The 22,526-nt window shown below is 42.4% G+C and overlaps 2 protein-coding genes across 2 annotated transcripts in view; one reads left to right on the top strand and one right to left on the bottom strand.

Moving 5' to 3' along the window:
* Positions 1 to 22,526, top strand: part of LRIG2 (leucine rich repeats and immunoglobulin like domains 2) — a 183,319-nt gene that overhangs the window by 96,815 nt on the left and 63,978 nt on the right. The window lies entirely within an intron of this gene.
* LOC110568685 (large ribosomal subunit protein eL33-like) lies at positions 15,402 to 15,801 on the bottom strand. The gene has a single exon (XM_064371917.1). The coding sequence runs from the start codon at positions 15,759 to 15,761 to the stop codon at positions 15,429 to 15,431; it is 333 nt and encodes a 110-aa protein (XP_064227987.1). The 5' UTR covers positions 15,762 to 15,801; the 3' UTR covers positions 15,402 to 15,428.

Raw genomic sequence — 22,526 nt, 5'->3', positions numbered from 1 at the left:
TACAAAAGAATGAAAATGAATCAACTATTGATACACATAACAATGTAGACAGACCTCAAAAAAAGTATACTGTGTGGAAGAAACCATGAAAAAAGGGTACATGCTGTACTATTTTATTTATATACAAGTCTAGTGGCTGGGCGCAGTGGCTCACACCTGTAATCTCAGCACTTTGGGAGGCCGAGGCGGGAGGATCATGAGGTCAGGAGTTCGAGACCAGCCTGACCAACATGGTGAAACTAAAAATACAAAAAGTTAGCTGGGCGTGGTGGTGCGTGCCTATAATCCCAGCTACTTGGGAGGCTGAGGCAGGAGAATCACTTGAACCCGAGAGGCAGAGGTTTGCAGTGAGCCGAGATCACACCTCTGCACTCCAGCCTGGCGACAGAGCAAGATTCCATCTTAAAAACAACAAAAGTTTAATGTGTAAACTAATCTATAGTGACATAAGGCAGGTCAGTGGTTGCCGCAGACAGGGAGATAGGGTTGGTGGGTAGGGGAGTGAGGGATGCATTACAGAGGAGCGTGAGGAATGATGGGTGATGGATAGTGGTGGTTTTTCTTTTTTTTTTGAGACGGAGTCTGGCTCTGTTGCCCAGGCTGTGGTGCGATCTTGGCTTACTGTAACCTCCGCCTCCTGGATTAAAGTGATTCTCCTGCCTCAGCTAGGATTACAGGCGCACACTACCATGCCTGGCTAATTTTTGTATTTTTAGTAGAGATCAGGTTTCACCATGTTGGTTAGGCTGGTCTCCAACTCCTGACCTCATGATCCACCCACCTCGGCCTCCCAAAGTGTTGGGATTACAGGTGTGAGCCGCCGTGGCAGCCGGATAGTGCATTTTAAATCTTGACTGTAGTTATGTTTTCACAGGTAAATACGTATGTTGAAACTCACCAAGTTGTACACTTTAAATATAGGCAGTTTATGGTATGTCAATTATACTTCAATAAAGCTGAAATTAAAGAAAAAGAAAAGGTGTGAAAGGGAATACAGGAAATTATAAGCAGTAACCTTTGAAGTTAGGACTGTAGAAGGCATGACTTAGTTTTCTTTTTTTGTGCTGTTTAAATCTTTTATAGAAAATGATAAGCTGGGTGTGGTTGCTCACGCCTGTCATCCCAGTACTTTGGGAGACCAAAGCGGACAGATTACTTGAGGTCAGGAGTTTGAGACCATCCTGGCTAACATGGCAAAAACCCTGTCTCTACTAAAAACACAAAAATTAGCTGGGCGTGATGGTGCACACCTGTAGTCCGAGCTACTCAAGAGGCTGAAGCAGGAGAATTACTTGAGCCCAGGAGGTAGAGGGTGCAGTGAGTCTGGATGATGCCACTGCACTTCAGCCTGGGCAACCAAGCAAGACTCCATCTCAAAAAAGAAAAAAGAAATCTGGTCTTTGTTCCTTTTCAACAACATGTGCTTAGCTTAGAACATGCAAGGCGCTAGAATGGAAATGAACTATTGTCTTCATAGTAATTGTCATTGTAATCATCATCATCATAGTTAACCTGTACAAGGCACTCAGAGGTCTTTAGATGGAGTATATTGTTTGTTTAATCCTAACAGTCATGTACGCTATTATTATTATTTTTGAGACGGACTTTTGCTCTTGTTCCCCAGGCTGGAGTGCAATGGCGTAATCTCGGCTCACCACAACCTCTGCCTCTTGGGCTCAAGCGATTCTCCTGCCTCAGCCTCCCAAGTAGCTGGGATTATAGGCATGCACCACCATGCCCAGCTAATTTTGTATTTTTAGTAGAGATGGGGTTTCTCTATGTTGGTCAGGCTGGTCTTGAACTCCTAACCTCAGGTGATCCACCCGCCTCGGCCTCCTAAAGTGCTGAGATTACAGGCATGAGCCACCATGCCCTAAAGAAATTGAGGCAAAGAGAATTTAAGCATTTTACCTTAAGTTACAAAGCTAATAAGTGATAGAGCTGGAATTTTATTCTAGGCTCTTCCAGAACCAGTTTACTTAACCATCACTTTATACTGCCTCCCTAGGGTATTGAAATGAAAAAGACAGAGGCCCTGCTGCTGAGGCACTCATGGTCTGGTGGGGAGTTGACTACCAAAACACATTGACCCTACCACAAGATGTGTACAAAGTACCATGAAAGGATCAAAGAGGCCGGGTGCTGTGGCTCACACTTATAATCCTGGCACTTTGGGAGTTGGAGGTGGATGGATCGCTTGAGCCCTGGAGTTTGAGACCAGCCTGGGCAACATACTGAACATATGGAAACCCTGTCTCTACAAAAAAAAAAAAAAAAAAAAAGATTAGCTGGGCATGGTGGTGTGCACCTGTAGTCCCCGCTACTCAGGAGGCTGAGGTGGGAGTGTCTTCTGAGCCTGGGGAGGTTGAGGCTGCAGTGAGCCTGATCACACTAATGTACCTCAGCCTCGGCAACAGAGTGAGACTCCATCTGAAAAAAGAAAAAAGAAAGGACCAAGGAAGGCCCCCTAGCCCTGCCTGGGAAAACAGAGAAAGTGGCATTTGGGCTGGACCTTGCGGGACAGATGAGACTGCCACTTAGAGAAGGGGGAAAGGACATAGCAGGCAAAGGGAACTGCATGTACAAAGGGCGCTGGAGAATGGAACGGGAAAGCATGTCAGATTTTGGAGAAAAGCAAATCATGTGAAGAGAGAATAGGGTGGTACAGTGGGAGGTGAGGATAGAGCCAGATTGTGAGAGGCCTTGATGGCTGTTCAAGAGCCATGGAAAGTGTGTGAGCAGAATGACAGGGTCAGAGCTGTGGTGAGGATGCTGGTGTGACTCCACCTCATCAACTTAACATGGAGAACCTGAGACTTTCACCACAAGTCAAGGGATCCCGAGCTCAAACTGGTTATGACTTTGAAAGAAGAGGAGTTATAGGGGAGGGATAGAATTAGGAGAAATGCCTAATGTAGATGACGGGGTGATGGATGCAGCAAACCATCATGGTACGTGTATACCTATGTAACAAACCTGTATGTTCTGCACATGTACCCTAGCACTTAAAGTATAATAAAATAAAATAAAAAATAATCATCAACTGAAAAAAAAAAGAAAGAAGAGGAGTTACTGCTGTTTTTTGTTTATTTGCTTTTGCTTAGGGAAGTCAACCTTGGGCTATTAGTTTTAGAAAGGGCAGGAAGAGGCTCCAGCAAAATGCTTGCTATTTTCTTGTAAAATAGAAAGAAACACCAGGCATGCTTCCCTCTTCATTGTTCTCACAACCTACATAAGGAAAGTTATTCTATTTGGATGCTTTCAGTTTCAACTAACAGAAAAATAGATTTGAATAAAGAATTTATCACCTCATTATGCTGGAAAGTCCAGAGGCAGCTAACTTTAGATGAGACTTGATATAGCCCCAAAACAAAGTCTTTCTTTCTTCTCTACTATCTTCATACTAAAACTGACCCCCTTTGGAGTCCCAAGATGGGCTACCTACCTGTCTTCTCTTTATGCTCAGCAAGAAAGATGGCATTTTTGTCCCACTGTTTCTACCAGTCCCAAGAATCACCCTGATTACAACAGCTTTGGCCATATGCACCAATCATACTGGCAGTGGATAAAATGCAATGTCACCTTTGCCTTTAGGGATTTCTTGCCTGACCCCTGAAGTCAGGGAAAGAATTAACTTTTCCAGGATTCTTGATGTCCAAATGTAAAACAGGACTCCTGGGAAAGTGGAAAGGGCTCGACCAACAACCATCCTCTACATTCATAACAAAAATTCAGAGGACTCACTAAAAGCCTTGATTTTCACATAATCTTACTCACTGATTTTTAGTAGCCCTGAAAACTTCACACTCAAAGCCTCTGTTTAATCCATTGATTCTCAGAACCTTCAGAGATTCTGATTTCATTGACCTAGATAGAAGCATTTTGTTTTGAGCTCGCCAGGGCTCAAAATGGGCAGACAGAGCTGAGAACCACTGCATTAATCTTTCATGATTGCCACTACTGCAGTCATATGCTTAGTTTTATGTGCAGCTGAACTACGTTGAAACTAAACAATAAGAATGATATAGTAAATCATATAATACAAATAATAATAACTTATTGAGAATTGTGTGTTTCAAGCACATTGTGAGATGTTTTGCATACATTGTCTCGTTTCATAATAAAGAGAATATTATTTCTTCTTACAAATGAAAAAAACTGGCCGGGCGTCGTGGCTCACGCCTGTAATCCAAGCACTTTGGAGGCCAAGGCAGGTGGATCACCTGAGGTTGGGAGTTCAAGACCGGCCTGACCAACACGGTGAAACCCGTCTTAAAAAAAATAATTAAAAAATGAAAAAGGAAAAAGAAAAAAACTGAAGCCCAGAGAACTTAACTTAGTTGTCCAAGATCACGCATCTAGTACGTGGCTAAGACGGGACTTCAACCCACATATACCTGACTTCAAAACTCCGTGCACTTGACCCCTGTTATACATTGTTTGCTCCAGAACCATGACTACAAGAGATCTCTTTTAGAATTCAACATTTCCCAATGCTCTTTAGTCCCTGACACATCTGTGTATTTGTCAGGGCCTGCCAGGTCACATTTAGGTGGGGCTTTTTTTAACTACCTCTTAGTGCCTCCTGCACCATCTTCCATGTTTTATATACATTGTATCGCACACACTCAGATTACGTTTAGTATATAGCCACAGGTATAAAATAGGGTGGATAAATGTACTTATAGATTACATATTGTGCACTTTAGAGTTTATATACACACTTATATTTTACACACATATAAAAATGGTGAATATAATGCAGGGAAGAGATAATTGACTCAGAATTCCATATTTGACTAGCACTGTGATCTTACGTGCAAATTGGTTGAATTTCCTTTTAATCATCTGTAAAACGGGGAGACACTGCGTGCTTTTCCTAATTGCACTATTATCTGAGGATCAAATGAGATCCCACACCTTACAAGGAGTCTTGCTTGTACATTCTTTTGCCAGCTAATGAGCTGTACCTATGAACTCTTGTAAATGTATGTGTAAAAACTGGTATCACCTTTTACAGAGTAATATTGCACCTTTGCGTATCTTTGTTGGTTAGCCATAAACTCTCCCTCCCCTGTTTCTCACCTACTGACAAATTTCTGGAATTCTGTGTAATAAGCATGGGTCAGAGGTTGTAAATTTGATAAAAAACAGAGGAAAAGACTAAGGAAAGGGAGTGAGAGAAATATTTGTACAATTGACATACCAGCATGTTTTGTTTTTAACTACCAAACAAGTCATTGCTGGCTAGGTTTATACACTATTGTTGGAAGTGTAAATTGCTAAAAATTTTGGAGAGGGGCTGGGTGACATGGCTTATGCCTGTAATTCCAGCACTTTGAGATGCTGAGGTGGGAGGATCACTTAAAGCCAGAAGTTCAAGACCAGCCTGGGCAATAAAGCAAGACCAGCAAAACTCTACTAAAAATTAAAAAAAAAAAAAGCAAGATTCTACTAAAAATTAAAAAAAAAAACATTATCCAGGTGAGTGAGATGCACCTGTAGTCTCAGGCCTGTAGTCCCCACTACTCGGGAAGCTGAGGTGGAAGAATCACTTGAACCCTGGAGGTTGAGGCTGCAATGAGCTATGATCATGCCACTGCACTCCAGCCTAGGTGGCAGGGCAAGACCCTATCTCAAAAAAAAAAAAAAAAAAAAAAAATTAAGAGCTAGTTATCAAATTGAAGATCAACATATAACTCCTACTATGTATTACATAATAAAAAAACAAAAAATTAAGCTCACATATGTACCAAGATTTACACAGAAAAGGTACAAAAAGATAAACAACAACAAAGGTTAAATTAACCATGGCTATCCCTTGTGGGTGGAGTGTCTGGGACGGCAAGCTTCACTTTTTATTTAATATTCTTCTGTGTAGTTTTTTTAATAAGCATTTATTATTATTTTTTCTTTTTTCCTATGGCATTCAGTAATAGCATTTATTATTTTTTGCAAAAATGAAATAAGCCCAGGGCAGAGAATAGCTAGATATGCATACATCAGCTGTGCTCCTCTGTCCTTCATCCTTGGCTCTTCTCTGCAAGGACAGTTTAATGTCCCGGGAGGGTGCTGACCCCTGCCTGCCTGGCTGTTCTTGTTCTGTTTTGCAGTTCATTACCAGCTGCTTAAGCAGCAGGTTCCCAGTGGCTGGTCAGCTGGAACTGCTTCAGGAGGACAAACAGGAGGGATGTAGCTGCCAGTGCAGATTGCCCTGTTAGCCTCATTGACAGGAAAAAAAAATTTAAACCTTAAAATGTTGAGGAAAATTCATGCTATTGACAACTCCCTCATGCCTCTGCCTAGATCAGGCAGTGAACTGGATTTGGGTTGCTCTGGAGGAATCCTTGCAGTTGCGTGTAACAAACTTCCAGCTCCACGTCCTAGCAACTTGCCCCCAACACTTGGTTAGGGCTTACATTCCACAGGCTAAATCCCGTGGCAATCCTGATCCCCCTATGTCAAACTAAAGCTTTCTCCATGGAAAGATAAAATGTCTTACCATTCCTGCAGCCAGGCTTCTCTTATGCAGGATACCTGCAGGAGCTCAGGATAAAGGGAAATTCCTCATAAAAGAGTCAAGGTAAGAAGTGCAGCTGTGGAGTCAGGTAGATGGATATCATATCTCTGCTCCAATACTTCCTAGTCATGTGGCTTTAGGCAAATGACTTCACTTCTCTGAGCCTAAGTTTTCTCATGGGTAAAATAGGGAAAATAAGGCCGGACGCTGTGGCTCATGCCTGTAATCCCAGCACTTTGGGAGGCCGAGGCAGACAGATCACCAGGTCAGGAGTTCCAGACCAGCCTGGCCAAAATGGTGAAACCATATCTCTACTAAAAATGCAAAATATTAGCCAGGTGTGGGGGCAGGCGTCTGTAATTCCAGCTACTCAGGAGGCTGAGGCAGGAGAATCGCTTGAATTTGGGAAGTAGAGGTTGCAGGGAGATGAGACCACGCCACTGCGCTCCAGCCTGGGTGACAGAGTGAGATTCCATCTCAAAAAAAAAAGAAAGAAATAGGGAAAATAAACATACCACCTGCCTCATAGGGTTGGACATAGAGGAACAGAAGTGCTATATTTATTTATGCATTGAGTCTCATTTCCTATAACTCCCCCAATGGCAGTGGTTTAAGAGTTTGGGCTCTGGAATCAGATTATCTAGGTTCAAATCCTACCTCTATTAGTTATTATGATTTTGGGCAAACCTCTTCGGGCCTCAGCTTTTTCATCAGTAAAATGAATATTCTCATCTCATAGGAATCTTATGAAGATTAAATGAGTTAGTGCATGTAAAACAGTAAAGTGTCTGGAACACAAGCAATCAGGAAATGAGGCTGTTATAATTTGCTGCTGATGAAAAAATAACATGGTCTGGGTATGGTGGCTCATGCCTGTAATCCCAACACTTTGGGAGGCTGAGGCTGGCGGATCACGAGGTCAGGAGTTCGAGACCAGCCTGGCTAAAATGGTGAAACACCATCTCTATTGGTATAAAATAGGGTGTGATAAAGTGCTTACAGATTACATATTGTGCACTTTAGAGTTTATATACACATTTATATCTTACACACATATAAAAATGGTGAATATAATGCAGGGAAGAGAATATTGACTCAGAGTTCCATATTTGACTAGCACTGTGTTCTTACATGCAAATTTGTTGAATTTCCTTTTAATCATCTGTAAAATGGGGAGATAATGCGTACTAGAAATACAAAAATTAGCCAGGCGTGGTGGTGGGTGCCTGTAATCCCAGCTATTCAGGAGGCTGAGGCAGGAGAATAGTTTTAACCCAGGAGACGGAGGTTGCAGTGAGCCAAGATCGCGCCATTGCACTCCAGCCAGGGCAACAGGGCGACTCCGTATCAAAAAAAAAAAAAAAAAAAAAAAAAGCATGTCTCCCATCAGAATATGAAGTTTGTAAAACCATCTTCTAAATCCCTCCCTGTCCACTCCCCAAAGACTCAGAAAGTGAGCTGCTGGCTTGTCTTAAATCTAGTCCCGTCTTCCTGTGCTGTAGGAGGTTCCTCTCTTTAACCCCTTCCTCCTCACTCTTCCGGCTTCTCTTTCTCTCCCTGCCCAGGCCTCTCATTAGTCCAATTAATAAACTGTTGCTGTCATTTCAGTTCAGCTCCATGATCAGGGTCCCTTGGGGATAGGCATTATTCTGGGGAAATGAGATGCTGGGGGAGCTGCAGGGACATCGTTTCCACAGTGGAGTGGAACTCGGAACCACGGTTGGCAGCAGATGAATCTCCCTGGGCCCAGGTCGCCTGGGGCATCATCAGGATAATCAGTGAGAACTTCATTATATATAGAGAGAGTCTGGCTGTTTGGCAGAGTGCCAGGGTCCCATTTAGGGACAGGAAGGTTCTGGCTTGGAGATAATGACCAGCCTGAGGCCTCTGGCCTTCTGTGCACTGGCCTTTAGCTCCCCCTTGGGCATGTACACATACGCATTCATGCAGGCACGCACGCAAGTTCCCTGGGCTTTCAGTCAGCTCAAGGGTTTGTGGGTACATTCGCAGCCTGGAAAGCTGGTGAACAGAGGGAGGCTGGAGGGCCCAGAAACGCATGACTGCCCCTGCTGATTGCTGAGAATAATCAAACTCTGAGGTTCCCAAGAGACCATTAAACCAACACAAGTGTCTCATCCAGAGTGAGAGCAAGGTTTCCTCCCAAGCTTGAAAGGATAAAGGGGCAGGTCTGGGGAGTAGCCCAGCTGGCTGAAAACACAAAAATGGGACTCACTGCAGGTTAGTTCAGAAGATCAAGCAGCCCCGGGACAGGTTGGTTTGCTGGGTATGGGATGGAGGTCAGCATTTTCAATCCCTTCCTCCCCACACCTTCAGGATATGAAACAAGTCTGTGCTGAGGATGGGGATTGGGGTGGGAACATGAGGGGCATGATTTGATTTTTCAGCCAGTTACATTGTACTTACCTCTTCAGGCATGTATTTGGAAGAAAAGGGGTTCATATCACACTAATTCTCCTGACATCTGGCTCCTACCTGCTGCACTGTCAACACTCCTATTCACCACCTACAATTACAAGCTTCTGTGCCGGCCTCAGCCCAGACAGAATGTAGAAAATGGCACACTTTCTTTCAGTGTTTTGCCCCTTAATTCCTCACAACCACGAAAACACCTGTGTTACATAGATAGACTTTACTGTAGGTCTCAAAGTGTGGTTTTCAACTATAATCCATGGACCAGCCACTTCAGCATCACCTGGGAACTTGTAAGAAATGCAAATTCTCAGGTCCCACTCTAGACTTACCGAATCAGAAAGTCTGGGGGCCGGTCTAACAATCTGTAGGTTAACAAGCCCTCCCAGTGATTCTTTTTTCTTTTTTTGAGAGAGTCTGGCTCTATCGCCCAGACTGGAGTGCAGTGGTGCGATCTTGGCTCATTGCAACCTCCGCCTCCCAGGTTCAAGTGATTCTCTTGCCTCAGCCTCCTGAGTAGCTGGGACTACAGGCATGCACCAACACACTTGGCTAATTTTCTGTATTTTAGTAGAGACAGGTTTCATCATGTTGCCCTGGCTGGTCTTGAACTCCTGAGCTCAAGTGATCTACCCACCTCAACCTCCCAAAGTGCTGGGATTACAGGTGTGAGCCATTGCCCCCGGCACAAGCCCTCCAAATGATTCTGATACTTGATGAAGTTTCAGAACTTACTGCTGTATGTTTAAGGGTTACTTGAAAAAATCTTACAATGTAAGGAAGGAGACTTAAAACTGATTTTTCTTTTCTTTTCTTTTCTTTTTTTGAGATGGAATTTCACTCTTGTTGCTCAGGCTGGAGTACAATGGCGCAATCTTGGCTCATTGCAATCTTTGCCACCTGAGTTCAAGAGATTCTCCTGCCTCGCCCTCCCAAGTAGGTGGGATTACAGGCATGGGCCACTACATCCTGCTAATTTTTTGTATTTAGTAGAGATGGGGTTTCACCATGTTGGTCATGCTGGTCTCAAACTCCTGATCTCAAGTGATCCACCCGCCTCAGCCTCCTAAAGTGCTGGGATTATAGGCATGAGCCACGGCGCCTGGCCAAAACTGAATTGTAAATAGGACCATTTAAAAGCCTACAGGAACATATAAAGGGTCTTTCATGGGGTTTTGCTTCTCTCTCTGGAGGCCCACATGTAGAGGCTGATTTCTTCTTCTACTAAGACAGTAGAAAGCATGTACCCACACGTTCACACATAAACTCATTCCTCATCTTTTCTCCAGAGGTCACAACATTTTTGAATTGGGTATTTGTCATTCCTGTGCATGTTTTACTACATGTTTCCTACCCAGTATTTTCCGCATATTTTGAACTTCATGTATTTTGGGATGTATTATACATACCTGTTAGCAGTTTGCTTTTTTACATTTGCCATTGTTTTTAGATTTATCTGTGATGCTACTACATCTACCTGTTTTCTTTTCTTTTCTTTTTTTTTTTTTTTTTGCCCACGCTAGAGTGTAGTTGCACACTCTCAGCTCACTGCAAACTCTGCCTCCCAATTTCAAGCAATCCTCCCGCCTCAACCTCCCAAGTAGCTGGGATTACAAGTGTGTGCCGCTACACCTTTTTTTTTTTTGTATTTTTAGTAGAGATGGGGTTTCACCACGTTGGCCAGGCTGGTGTAGAACTCTTGACCTCAAGTGATCCGCCCGCCTTGGCCTCCCAACGTGCTGGGATTACAGGTATGAACCACCGCACCTGGCCAGGTTGAGCATTTTAAATGTTTATTTGGTCATTCAGGTTCCTTCTGTAATTTCATGTTTATTCTGTTAGTCTATTTTTCCATTGGGTTATCTTTTCTCCATTAATTTGAGGAGTTTTAAAAAATATATTCTGAATAGGCATTATACACATTTTCTTTTGATCCTGGCTTGTATTTTCAAATTATTTATGTTGTTTCATGGTATTGTGGTACTAATATTTTTCTTTTTTCCTTTTGTTGGTAGATAGGGTCTCACTTTGTTGTCCAGACTGGAGTGCAGTGGTGTGATCACGGCTCCCTGCAGCCTCAACCTCCTGGGGTTCAGGTGATCCTTCCACCTCAGCCGCCCGAGAAGCTGGGACTACACGCACAGCCACTAAACCCAGCTAATTTTTTTTTTTTTTTTTGGTAGAGATGGGGTTTCACCATGCTGCCCAGGCTGGTCTCAAACTCCTGGGCTTAAGCTATCCTCCTGCCTCAGCCTCCCAAAGTGTTGGGATTACAGGCATGAATCACTGTGCCCAGCCAGTGCTGATGTTTTTAATTTTTCTATTTTTTTTTAAGATGGGGTTTCACCATGATGGCCAGGCTGTTCTTGAACTCCTGACCTCAGGTGATCCACCCTCCTCGGCCTCCCAAAGTGCTAGGATTACAGGCTTGAGCCACCGCGCCTGGCCAATTTTTCTTTTTCTTTCTTTCTTTCTTTTTTTTTTTTTTTGAGACAGAGTCTTGCTCTGTCACTCAGGCTGGAGTGCAGTGGTATGATCTCGGCTCACCACAACCTCCACCTCTTGGGTTCAAGTGATTCTCCTGCCTCAGCCTTCCTATTAGCTGGGATTACAGGTGCCCATCGCCATGCCTGGCTAATATTTGTATTTTTTTAGTAGAGACAGGGCTTCACCATGTTGGCCAGGCTAGTCTTGAACTCCTGACCTCAGGTGATCCACCTGCCTCGGCCTCCCAGTGTTGAGATTACAGGGGTGAGCCACTGCACCCAGCCTCATTTTAATGTATTTGATTTATCAACATTTATCATCGAATTGGTGCTCTTTGAATCATCATGGTTACAAAATATTTCAGTGTTAGTGAAGACTGAGATGCTGTAACAAAGAGACAGCAAAATACAGTGGCTTAAAGCACAAAGACATTTCATTCTCTCTCACAAAACCATCACTAGATGGGCAGTCCAGGTTGCTGAGGTGGCTTTGCTGTACATAGGCATTCTGGGACTCAGGTTCATGCATCTCGTGGGTCTGCCATCCCCTTGGCATGTCACCACATTGCATAGTCAAATCACTGCCGTATTCAGATTCCAACCGGCAAGAGAGAGAAAGAGACCACAGAAGAAACATACCTAATGTCTTAAGTCCCAGAGCTGCAAGTGGCACACATTTCTGCTCATGTCTCATTGTGAGAACTTAATTTCATTACCACACTTATCTGCAGAGGAGGCTGGGAAATGTGCCCCATTATAACATGATTATTATAGAAGAATGAAAGAATGGATTTTGTGGACAAGGAATACTCTGTCACATCTTCTCTATCCTTAGGGCATAAAGAAATTCTCAATATTTTTCTTCTAAGTTTTGCTTTTGACATTTGGGTCTTTATTAGGGGTTGGTGTCATTACAGTGTGAATTAGGAGTCTATTTTTATTTGTATGAATAACCAATTGTTCTAGCGTATTTGTTGATTAATCTACCCCTTTCTTATTGCTTTGTTATGTGATCTTTGTCTTATATCCAGTTTATTGGTGTACATGATTGTATTTCTGGACTCTATTACGTTCTGTTCTCTTTGATTATTTGTCTATCTCTGTACCTCTTCCTCATTTTCTTTTTTTTTTTTTTTTTTTTGAGTTTCTCTCTCTTTTGCCCAGGCTGGAGTGCAATGGCGATATCTCGGCTAACTGCAACCTCCATCTCCTGGGTTCAAGTGATTCTCCTGCCTCAGTCTCCTGAGTAGCTAAGATTACAGGCGAATGCCACCATGCCTGGCTAATTTTGTGTTTTTAATAGAGATGGGGTTTCACCATGTTGCCTAGGCTGGTCTCGAACTCCTGACCTCAGGTGATCAGCCCTCCTCAGCCTCCCAAAGTGCTGGGATTACAGATGTGAGCCACTGCAATCTACTACCTTGAGTTGACTTTGTATATGGTGTGAGAAAGGGTTTCACACCGATTTCATTTTTTTCATATGATTATCTAATGACCCCAGGCCTGCTTGTTAATTGAGGAGTCTATCCTTTCTCAGCTGCTCTGAAGGTCTACCTGTGTCATAAATCAAGTGTTCTAATCAAGTCCCTTATATGTACCAAAAGTTTATATAACTTTCTCTGTGACATAATTATACCTTTTAATTACAGTAGCTTTAAAACACATCTTGATACCTGGTAGAGCAAGTTCTTCTACATTTTTAAAACTGAGAGTGTCTTTGTGATTATTTTTACCTTAGAATACTATGCACATTTGGGATTTTTATTGGGATTGCATTAAATCTATAAATCAGCCTGAGAGAATTGACATCTTTTATTTATTTATTTATTTATTTATTTATTTATTTATTTTTTAGACGGAGTCTCACACTGTTGCCAGGCGGGAGTGCAATGGACACCATCTCGGCTCATTGCAACCTCCACTTCCCGGGTTCAAGCGATTCTCCTGCCTCAGCCTCCTGTGTAGCTGGGACTACAGGTGCACGCTACCATGCCCAGCTAATTTTTGTATTTTTAGTAGAGACGGGGTTTCACCATGTTGGCCAGGATGGTCTTGATCTCTTGACCTTGTGATCTGCCTGCCTCAGCCTCCCAAAGTGCTGGGATTATAGGCATGAGCCACTGTGCTGGCACTGGCGGTATTTGTTTGTTTTTAATTTATCTTTATTTTTAGAGAAAGGGTCTTGCAAACTTTCTCTCTGACATAATTACATCTTTAAATTACAATAGCTTTAAAACACATCTTGATACCTGGTAGAGCAAGTTCTTCTACATTTTTAACCCTGAGAGCCTCTTTGTGATTATTTTCACTTTAGAATACCATGCACATTTGGGATTTTTTTTTTTTTAAACTGGGTTTCACTATGTTGGTCAGGCCGGTCTTCAACTCCTGACCTCAGGTGATCCGCCCGCCTTGGCCTCCAAAGTGTTTGGATTACAGGCGTGAGCCACCACACCTGGACTGCACATTTGGGATTTTTATTGGGATTGAATTAAATCTATAAATCAGCCTGAGAAAATTGACATCTTTTATTTTTTGTTTGTTTTTTATTTTTATTTTTAAAGAAAGGGCCTTGCTGTGTTGCTTAGGCTGGCCTTGAACTCCTGGGCTCAAGCAATCCCTCTGCCTCAGCCTTCCAAGTAATTGATATTATAGGCTCACACCACCACACCTGCTCATCATCTTTATAATAGTGATTTTTTTTTTTTTTTTGAGACAGGGTATTGTTTTGTTGCCCACGCTGGAGTGCAGTGGCACAATCTCGGCTCACTGCAACATCTGCCTCCGGGATGTAATTGATTTTCCTGTCTCAGCCTCCAGAGTAGCTGGGAATTCAGACACCTGCCACCCTACCCAGCTAATTTTTGTATTTGTAGTAGAGACGGGGTCTCACCATGTTCACCAGGCTGGTATTGTTCTCCTGACCTCAAGTGACCCACTCACCTCAGCCTCCCAAAGTGCTGGGATCACAGGCATGAGCCACCGCGTCCAGATTATAATATTGATTCTTTCAGTCTGAGAGCATAGTATTTCTCTTTATCTATTTAGATCCTCTTTTATACTTTCCAACAACATTTTATAATGTTCTCTATATATTTTTTCTCTTGTATTTATTTGTTTGTTCTAGGTATCTTTTAGTTTTTATTGCTATTGCATGTACCATCTAAAAAATATTTTATAATTGCTGATTTATTATTATAAAATTGATTTTAGTATATTGATCTTGTAGTTACATCCTTGTTGAAATTTTTTATTAGTTTAAATAGTTGACTTAAAGATTCTTTTGGATTTTTTCTGCAGAGAATCATATCCTGTATAAGTAAGGGCAGTTTTGTTTGTTTCCTTATGATTCTGTATCTTTAATATCTTTGTCTTGTCTTGTACTGGTTGGGACCTCTGGAATAGTGTCCAGTAGAAACAATGATAGGCATCATTGTTTTGATCCTAATGTGAAAGGAATATATATGTATATATATATTTTTTAGATGGAATTTCGCTCTTGTTACCCAGGCTGGAGCGCAATGGCGTGATCTCAGCTCACTGCAACCTCCGCCTCAGGGGTTCAAGCAATTCTCTTGCCTTAGCCTCCCGAGTAGCTGGGACTACAGGTGCGCACCACTATGCCCATCTAATTTTTGCATTTTTAGTAGAGATTGGGTTTTGCCATGTTGGCCAGGATGGTCTTGATCTCTTGACCTCATGATCCATCCACCTCAGCCTCCCAAAGTTCTGGGATTACGGGTGTGAGCCATTGTGCCCAGACTGTAAAAGGAATTTTTTTTTTTTAGATGAAGTTTCACTCTTGTTGCCCAGACTGGAGTGCAACGGTGCAATTTTGGCTCACCACAACCTCTGCCTCTCAGGTTCAAGCGATTCTCATGCCTCAGCCTCCTGAGGAACTGGGATTACAGGCATGCACTACCATGCCCGGCTAATTTTGTATTTTTTTTTTTTTTTTTCAAATCCACATTTATTTATTGATTTTCATTAGTTTAAATCCTTGAGGGGTACAGCATCACTCGGATTCTGTGTCCAATGGCCTTAGCAGGAAGGTTGCTTCGGAATTTGGCACGAACCATGCCACTGTTTCCATGGGCCCGAGTTACCTTTCCCCAGATTACTATGGTTTTGTTTGGTTTGCCACCAGGAGTCACTGTGTTGTTCTTTGCTTTGTATACATAAGCACATCTCTTGCCCAAATAGAATTCTGTTTCATCTCGGGCATAAACACCTTCAATTTTAAGAAGCGCTGTGTGCTCCCTTTGGTTCCGGAGACCCCGCTTATAGCCGGCAAAAATAGCCTCGGACCATAGCCTTCCGGACATAGTTCTTTTTGTAAGTCCTGTTCCCAGCAGGCTCCAGTTATTTACCTCCCTAATTTTGTATTTTTAGTAGTGATGGGGTTTCTCCATGTTGGTCAGGCTGGCCTCAAACTCCCAATTTCAGGTGATCCGCCCGCCTCGGCCTCCCAAAGTGCTGGGATTACAGGTGTGAGCTACTGTGCCTGGCAAAAGGAATATTTTTATTTTTATTTATTTATGTTTTTTAATTTGGAAACAGAGTTTCACTCTTGTCGCCCAGGTTAGAGTACAGTGGCACGATCTTGGCTCACTGCAACCTCTGCCTCCTGTGTTCAAGTGATTCTCCAGCCTCAACCTCCTGAGTAGTTGGGATTACAGGCTCTTGCCACAATGCCCAGCTAATTTTTTGTATTTTTGGTAGAGATGGGGTTTCACCATGTTGGCCAGGCTGGTCTCAAACTCCTGACTCAGGTGATCCACCTGCTTTGGCCTCCCAAAGTGCTGGGGTTATAGGCGTGAGTCACTCACTGCGCCTGGCCAAAGGAATATATATATATAATATGTATATATATTTTTTGAGATAGAGTTTCGCTCTTGTTGCCCAGGCCAGATATGCAATGCCACAATATTGGCTTACTACAACCTCTGCTTCCCGGGTTCAAGCAATTCTTCTGCCTTAGCCTCCCAAGTAGCTGGGATTATAAACATGCGCCACCACCACGCCCAGCTAATCTTGTATTTTTAGTAGAGATGGAGTTTCTCCATGTTGGTCAGGCTGGTCTCGAACTCCTGACCCTGGATGATTCACCTGCCTTGGCCTCCCAAAGTGCTCGGATTACAGGTGTGAGCCACTGCACTCGGGCAGGAATATTTTTAATGTTTCACTGTTAAGTATGAGGTTTGCTACAGGTTTTGGTAAACACCCTTTATTAGCAAGAGAAAGTTCATTCTATTCCAGGTTGGCTAAGAGTTTTTATAACAGATGTCTTGAATATTATTATATTTTGCACATATATATTATACATACTTGGTATATGTGTATACATATACATATACATATATATATTTTGAGAAGGAGTCTGGCACTGTCACCAAAGCTGGAGTGCAATGGGGCAATCTCTGCTCACTGCAACCTCTGCCTCCCAAATTCATGTGAATCTCCTGCCTCAGCCTCCAGAGTAGCTGGAATTACAGGTGGACACCACTACACTCGGCTAATTTTTTGTATTTTTAGTAGAGATAGGGTTTCACTATGTTGGCCAGACTGGTCTCAAATTCCTGACCTGGTGATCTGCCTGCCTCAGTCTCCCAAAGTGCTGGGATTACAGGTGTGAGCCACAGTGGCTGGCCAAATCTTGTTGGTATACTTCATACAGTATATATTTATATATTTTCTATGATATGTATGTGATATATATTACATATCAAATAGCATATATGTGTAAAAGATGAAAAGCTATAATATTTCAGGATGTACAAATATATGCTATATCTATGACATATCACATATATCATATAAAAAGTCACATTTTTTCATATACTAAAATAGTTATGTTTTTCTCCTTTACTCTGATAATGTAATGGATTGCTGAGACTCTCTGGTTTACCTATGAAAGAGGCCATTTATAGGCCTGTTTGTTGTGTGGGTGGTTTTTGATGGGAACAAGATGGAAAGAAGGGTTCAGTTACGATGCTACTAAGGTGGTATAGTTGAGAGATTATTGTGTCTTGGATTGGTGTGGTGGTAAGAGAGATGGAAAGAAATAGTCAGTTTTAAAACATATTTTGGGTTTGCCGATGGATTGGATGTCAGGTAAGGAGTAGATGGTGAATAAAGGGAAAGGAAAGAAAAGACTCAAAGATGAGTTCCAAATTTCTGGCTTTAGATTTTTTTTTTTGAAAAATTGTGGTAAAGAGAGGGGCAGATAGTTAAAAAAAAAAAAGACAAAAAATTGTGGTAAAAAATACATAACATAAAATGTAACCATTTGGAACTATTTTGAAGTACACAGTTCTGCGGTAATAAGTACATTCACATTGTTGTACAACCACTGCCACCATCGATCTCCAGAACTTTTTGCATTATCCCAAACTGAAACTCAGTATATATTAAACAATAACTCCCCATTCTCTCATCCTCCTAGCCTAGACAACCACCAACTATTTTCTGTCTGTATGAATTTGACTACTCTAAGTACCTCATATAAGTGCAATCATACACTATTTATCCTTTTGTAACTGATTTATTTCACTTAGCATAACGTTTTCAAGGTTTATTTATGTTGTAGCAAGTATCAGGATTCCTTTCCTTTTTTTTTTTTGAGACAGAGTTTCATTCTTGTTACCCAGGCTGGAGTGCAGTAGCACCATCTTGGCTCACTGCAACCTCTGCCTCCAGGGTTCAAGTGATTCTCCTGCCACAGCCTCCTGAGTAGCTGGGATTACAGGCGTGTACCACTATGCCCAGATAATTTTTTGTATTTTTAGTAGAGATGGGGTTTCACCAGGTTGGCCATGGTGGTCTCGAACTCCTGCCTCAGCCTCCCAAAGTGCTAGAATTACAGGTGTGAGCCACCATACTCAGCCAGGATTTCCTTCCTTTTTAAGGCTGAATCATCTTCCATTGTGTGTGTGTGTGTGTGTGTGTGTGTGTATACAAAATTTTGTTTCTTCATTCACCCATTGATAAGACACTTGGGCTGCTTCCACGTTTTGGCTACTGTGACTAATACGGCTATGGAACATGGGTATACCCATTTTCCTTAAAGTCCTTTCAATGATTTAAAATATATATCCCAAATGGTAATTCTATGTTTAATTTTTTGAGGAAATGCTTTACCATTTTCCACAGCAACTACACCATTTTATTTTTTTGAGACGGCGTCTCATTCTGTTGCTTAGGCTGGAGTGCAATGGCACAATCTTGGCTCAATGCAACCTCTGCCTCCTGGGTTAAAGGGATTCTCTTGCCTCAGCCTCCTGAGTAGCTGGGATTATAGGCTTGCACCACCACACCCAGCTAATTTTTGAATTTTTAGTAGAGATGGGATTTCACCATGTTGACCAGGCTGGTCTCAAACTCCTGACCTCAGGTGATCCGCCTGCTTTGGCCTCCCAAATGCTGGGGTTACAGGTGTGAGCGACCGTACCTGGCCAGATACACCATTTTATATTCCCTCTAGCAATGTACAAGAGTTACAGTTTCTCCATATCTTCACCAAACTTGTTATTTTCTGGGTTTTTATTATTTATTATTTTTGTTTTTATTTTTTTAGAGATGGGGTCTCGCTATGTTGCCCAGGCTGGAGTGCAGTGGCTATTCACAGGCGCGATCCCACTACTGATCAGCACGGGAGTTTTGACCTGCTCCGTTTCCGACCTGGGCTGGTTCACCCCTCCTTAGGCAACCTGGTGGTCCCCTGCTCCCGGGAGGTCACCATTTTGATGCTGAACTTAGTGCGGACACCCGATCAGCATAGCGCACTACAGCCCAGAACTCCTGGACTCAAGCGATCCTCCCACCTCAGTCTCTCAAGTAGCTGGGACTACAGGCACCCACCACTGTGCCCAGCTATTTTCTGGTTTTTAAATACATATATAATAGCCATCCTAACAGATGTGAAGTAGTAGTTCATTGTGGTTTTAATATGGATTTCCTTAATCACTAGCGATCTTGAGCATCTTTTACTTGTGCTTATTGGTCATTTGTGTATCTATCTTTGGAGGAATTCAAGTCCTTTGCCTATTTTTAAATTGGGTTGCTTTTTAGTTGTTGAGTTGTAGAAGTTCTTTATGCTTTTCTGGATATGAATCCCTTATCTGATACATGATTTGCAAATTTTCTCTTCCATTATATGGGGTACCTTTTCACTCTATAGATAGTGTCCTTCAATGAACTAATATTTTTAATTTGTTTTTCTTTCTTTTTTTTTTTTTTGAGATAGAGTCTTGCTCTGTCACCTAGGCTGGAGTGCAGTGGCGTGATCTCAGCTCACTGCAACTTCTGCTTCCCATGTTCAAGCGATTCTCCTGCCTCAGCCTCCCGAGTAGTTGGAACTACAGGCGCATGCCACCACAGCCAGCTAATATTTATATTTTTAGTAGAGACGGGGTTTCACCACGTTAGCCAGGATGGTCTCGATCTCCTGACCTCATGATATGCCTGTTGGCCTCCCAAAGTGCTGGGATTACAGGAGTGAGCCACTGTGACCAGCCATGTTTTTAATTTTGATGAGGTGCAATTTATCTATTTTTTCTGGCTTTAGGTTTCACTTCAATAAATAGTAGTTACAATTGTTATCATTATTCCTTCTTTGCTTTAGTGGGAAAAGGAGATAAGGGAAGGAAGAGATGGAAGGAGACAAAAATGCATTCTCACTAGATTTGGGCCTATTTACAGAGAAGCAGTGAAATTAACAGCAATTTTTTCTTTTTTTTGAGACAAAGTCACTCTGTTGCCCATGCTGGAGTGCAATAATGTGATCTTGGCTCACTGCAACCTTCACCTCCCAGGTTCAAGCAATCCTCGTGCCTAAGCCTCCCCAGTAGCTGGGATGACAGGTATGGGCCACTAAGCCTGGCTAATTTTTGTATTTTTAGTAGAGACGGGATTTTGCCATGTTGGCTAGGCTGGTCTCAAACTCCTGACTTCAAGTAATCTGCCTGCCTCGGCTTTCCAAAGTGCTGGAATTACAGGCATGAGCCACCATACCTGGTTAAATTAACAGTAATTTAGTCTGCAATAAATATTTATTCAGCATTGTATTCCAGACATTGCTCTTAGCAATGGAGATATAAAATGAGAAAACATACCTATAACAATATGCTTTGGAAAGGTAATTCTAGTGACAGCTTAGAGACTTGGAGACAGGAGAGACTGGAGGACAGGAGGTGGGTTCAGAGGTTATTGCAATAGTAGTCATGTGAGATGAAGGTCTGAACTAAGTAGCAGTGGGGATGGAGAGCTGGGAAAAGATCTGAAACATTCCTGAGGGGAAATCAAGAGAGTCTAGTGATTGGATGTGACAGGAAAGAACTCTGGGAAAGCACAGGCAATCCTGAGACTTCTAGTTTGAAAGAATAGAACTGATCAGGTTAGTTAGCTATGACTTTGCAAAGAGTAAAGTTCTGAGGTAATGTGATATAGGGCAGCTAAGTTGTAAGGGGTTGGGGTTTATGCTAAGGTGTGGAACAAGGGATCCAAAGTCAGTAGTTTTGTTGTTGTTGTTGTTTTAGTAACCTGGAGCTGGGGTATTCTGTGCTTATGGATTCCACCAAACTCTAAAATCTTGGCCCAGGTAATTTAGCACCCACGGATTAATTAGACAATTTAAAGCAATGAATATAAAAACCCTATATTACATTGTTAGTCAGAGGTGAATCTCTAAATTCTGTTAAAAATATGTAATTGCGGCCAGGCATGGTGGCTCATGCCTGTAATCCCAGCACTTTGAGAGGCCGAGGTGGGTGGATCACCTGAGGTCAGGAGTTCGAGACTAGCTTGGTCAACATGGTGAAACCCTGTCTCTACTAAAAATACAAAAATTAGCTGGGCATGGTGGTGCATGCCTGTAGTTCCATCTACTCGGGAGGCTGAGACACAAGAATTGCTTGAATCCAGGAGGCAGAGGTTGCAGTGAGCCAAGATTGCGCCACTGCACTCCAGCCCGGGCAATAGAGCAAGACTTCATCTCCCCCTCCCCCTGCCCAAAAAAAAAAACAACTGGCCGGTCGAGGTGGCTCACTCCTGTAATCCCAGCACATTGGGAGGCTGAGGCGGGCGGATTACGAGGTCAGGAGATCAAGACCATCCTGGCTAACATGGTGAAACCTCTATCTACTAAAACTACAAAAAATTAGCCAGGTGTGGTGGCACGCACCTGTAGTCCCACCCAGCTACTCCAGAGACTAAGGCAGGAGAATCACTTGAACTTGGGAGGTGGAGGTTGCAGTGAGCCGAGATGGTGCCACTGCACTCCAGCCTGGGCGACAGAGGGAGACTCCGTCTCAAAATAAATAAATAAATAAAAACAAAACATATATTTGCTAAATCTGGTTACATACATGGGGGCTTATTCTATGATTTTCTTTATTGTTAGGTATACTGTCATTTTTCATAATAAAATCTTAAATAAAAATATTTAGGCAATTTTAAATAGGTATTGTAGGATATAAGATAATCTCATCTATGCATTTATCAAACATTTATTGAGTGTCTATTATGTGTCAGGCACTGTGCTAGCCAACTGAGAAATACAATGATATATAAATTGCATATAAGTGCTGTCAGAGTGGTAAAAATAATGTGCAGTAGAATTAGGAGCTGGAGGGACTCCTAACTGGGGTAACGTGTACCACGTATTGGGGAGGATACAGGTTAGAAGAGCATTCATTTCTAATGGCCCCATTTGGTGTAGTTTCATAGGAGAGCTCTGAAACTATAATGCAGAAAGAAACTAAACTGCCTCCTTTCTTTGTTTGGTGGGGCTCCTGCGTATGCCATATTTCTTACCAGAGTTTGTTATGTCTGCTCAACAACTAAGGGAAGAAGGTTAAGAGTAAGTTTCATTCTGCTGTCTTGGTTTTAAAAGTTTTGCTTGGACTGGAGCATTGGATATGGCCCTGATTCCAACAGATACTTCAATATTTAAAAAAAAAACAGAAAAGGGTTTTTAAAAACATAATTATGGCTGGGCGCGGTGGCTCAAGCCTGTAATCCCAGCACTTTGGGAGGCTGAGGTGGGCGAATCACCTGATGTGGAGAGTTTGAGACCAACCTGGCCAACATGG

The sequence above is a fragment of the Aotus nancymaae genome, unplaced genomic scaffold (assembly GCF_030222135.1).
Source record: "Aotus nancymaae isolate 86718 unplaced genomic scaffold, 86718_ANA_hifiasm-v0.15.2.pri h1tg000007l, whole genome shotgun sequence".
NCBI lineage: Eukaryota > Metazoa > Chordata > Mammalia > Primates > Aotidae > Aotus > Aotus nancymaae.
The sequence above is the reverse complement of the archived record's forward strand: the minus strand, read 5'-3'. Positions and strand labels throughout refer to the sequence as shown.

Coding starts and splice junctions, on each gene's coding strand:
- LOC110568685 (XM_064371917.1), bottom strand. CDS start 15,761: ATGTCCGGAAGGCTATGGTCCGAGGCTATTTTTGCCGGCTATAAGCGG.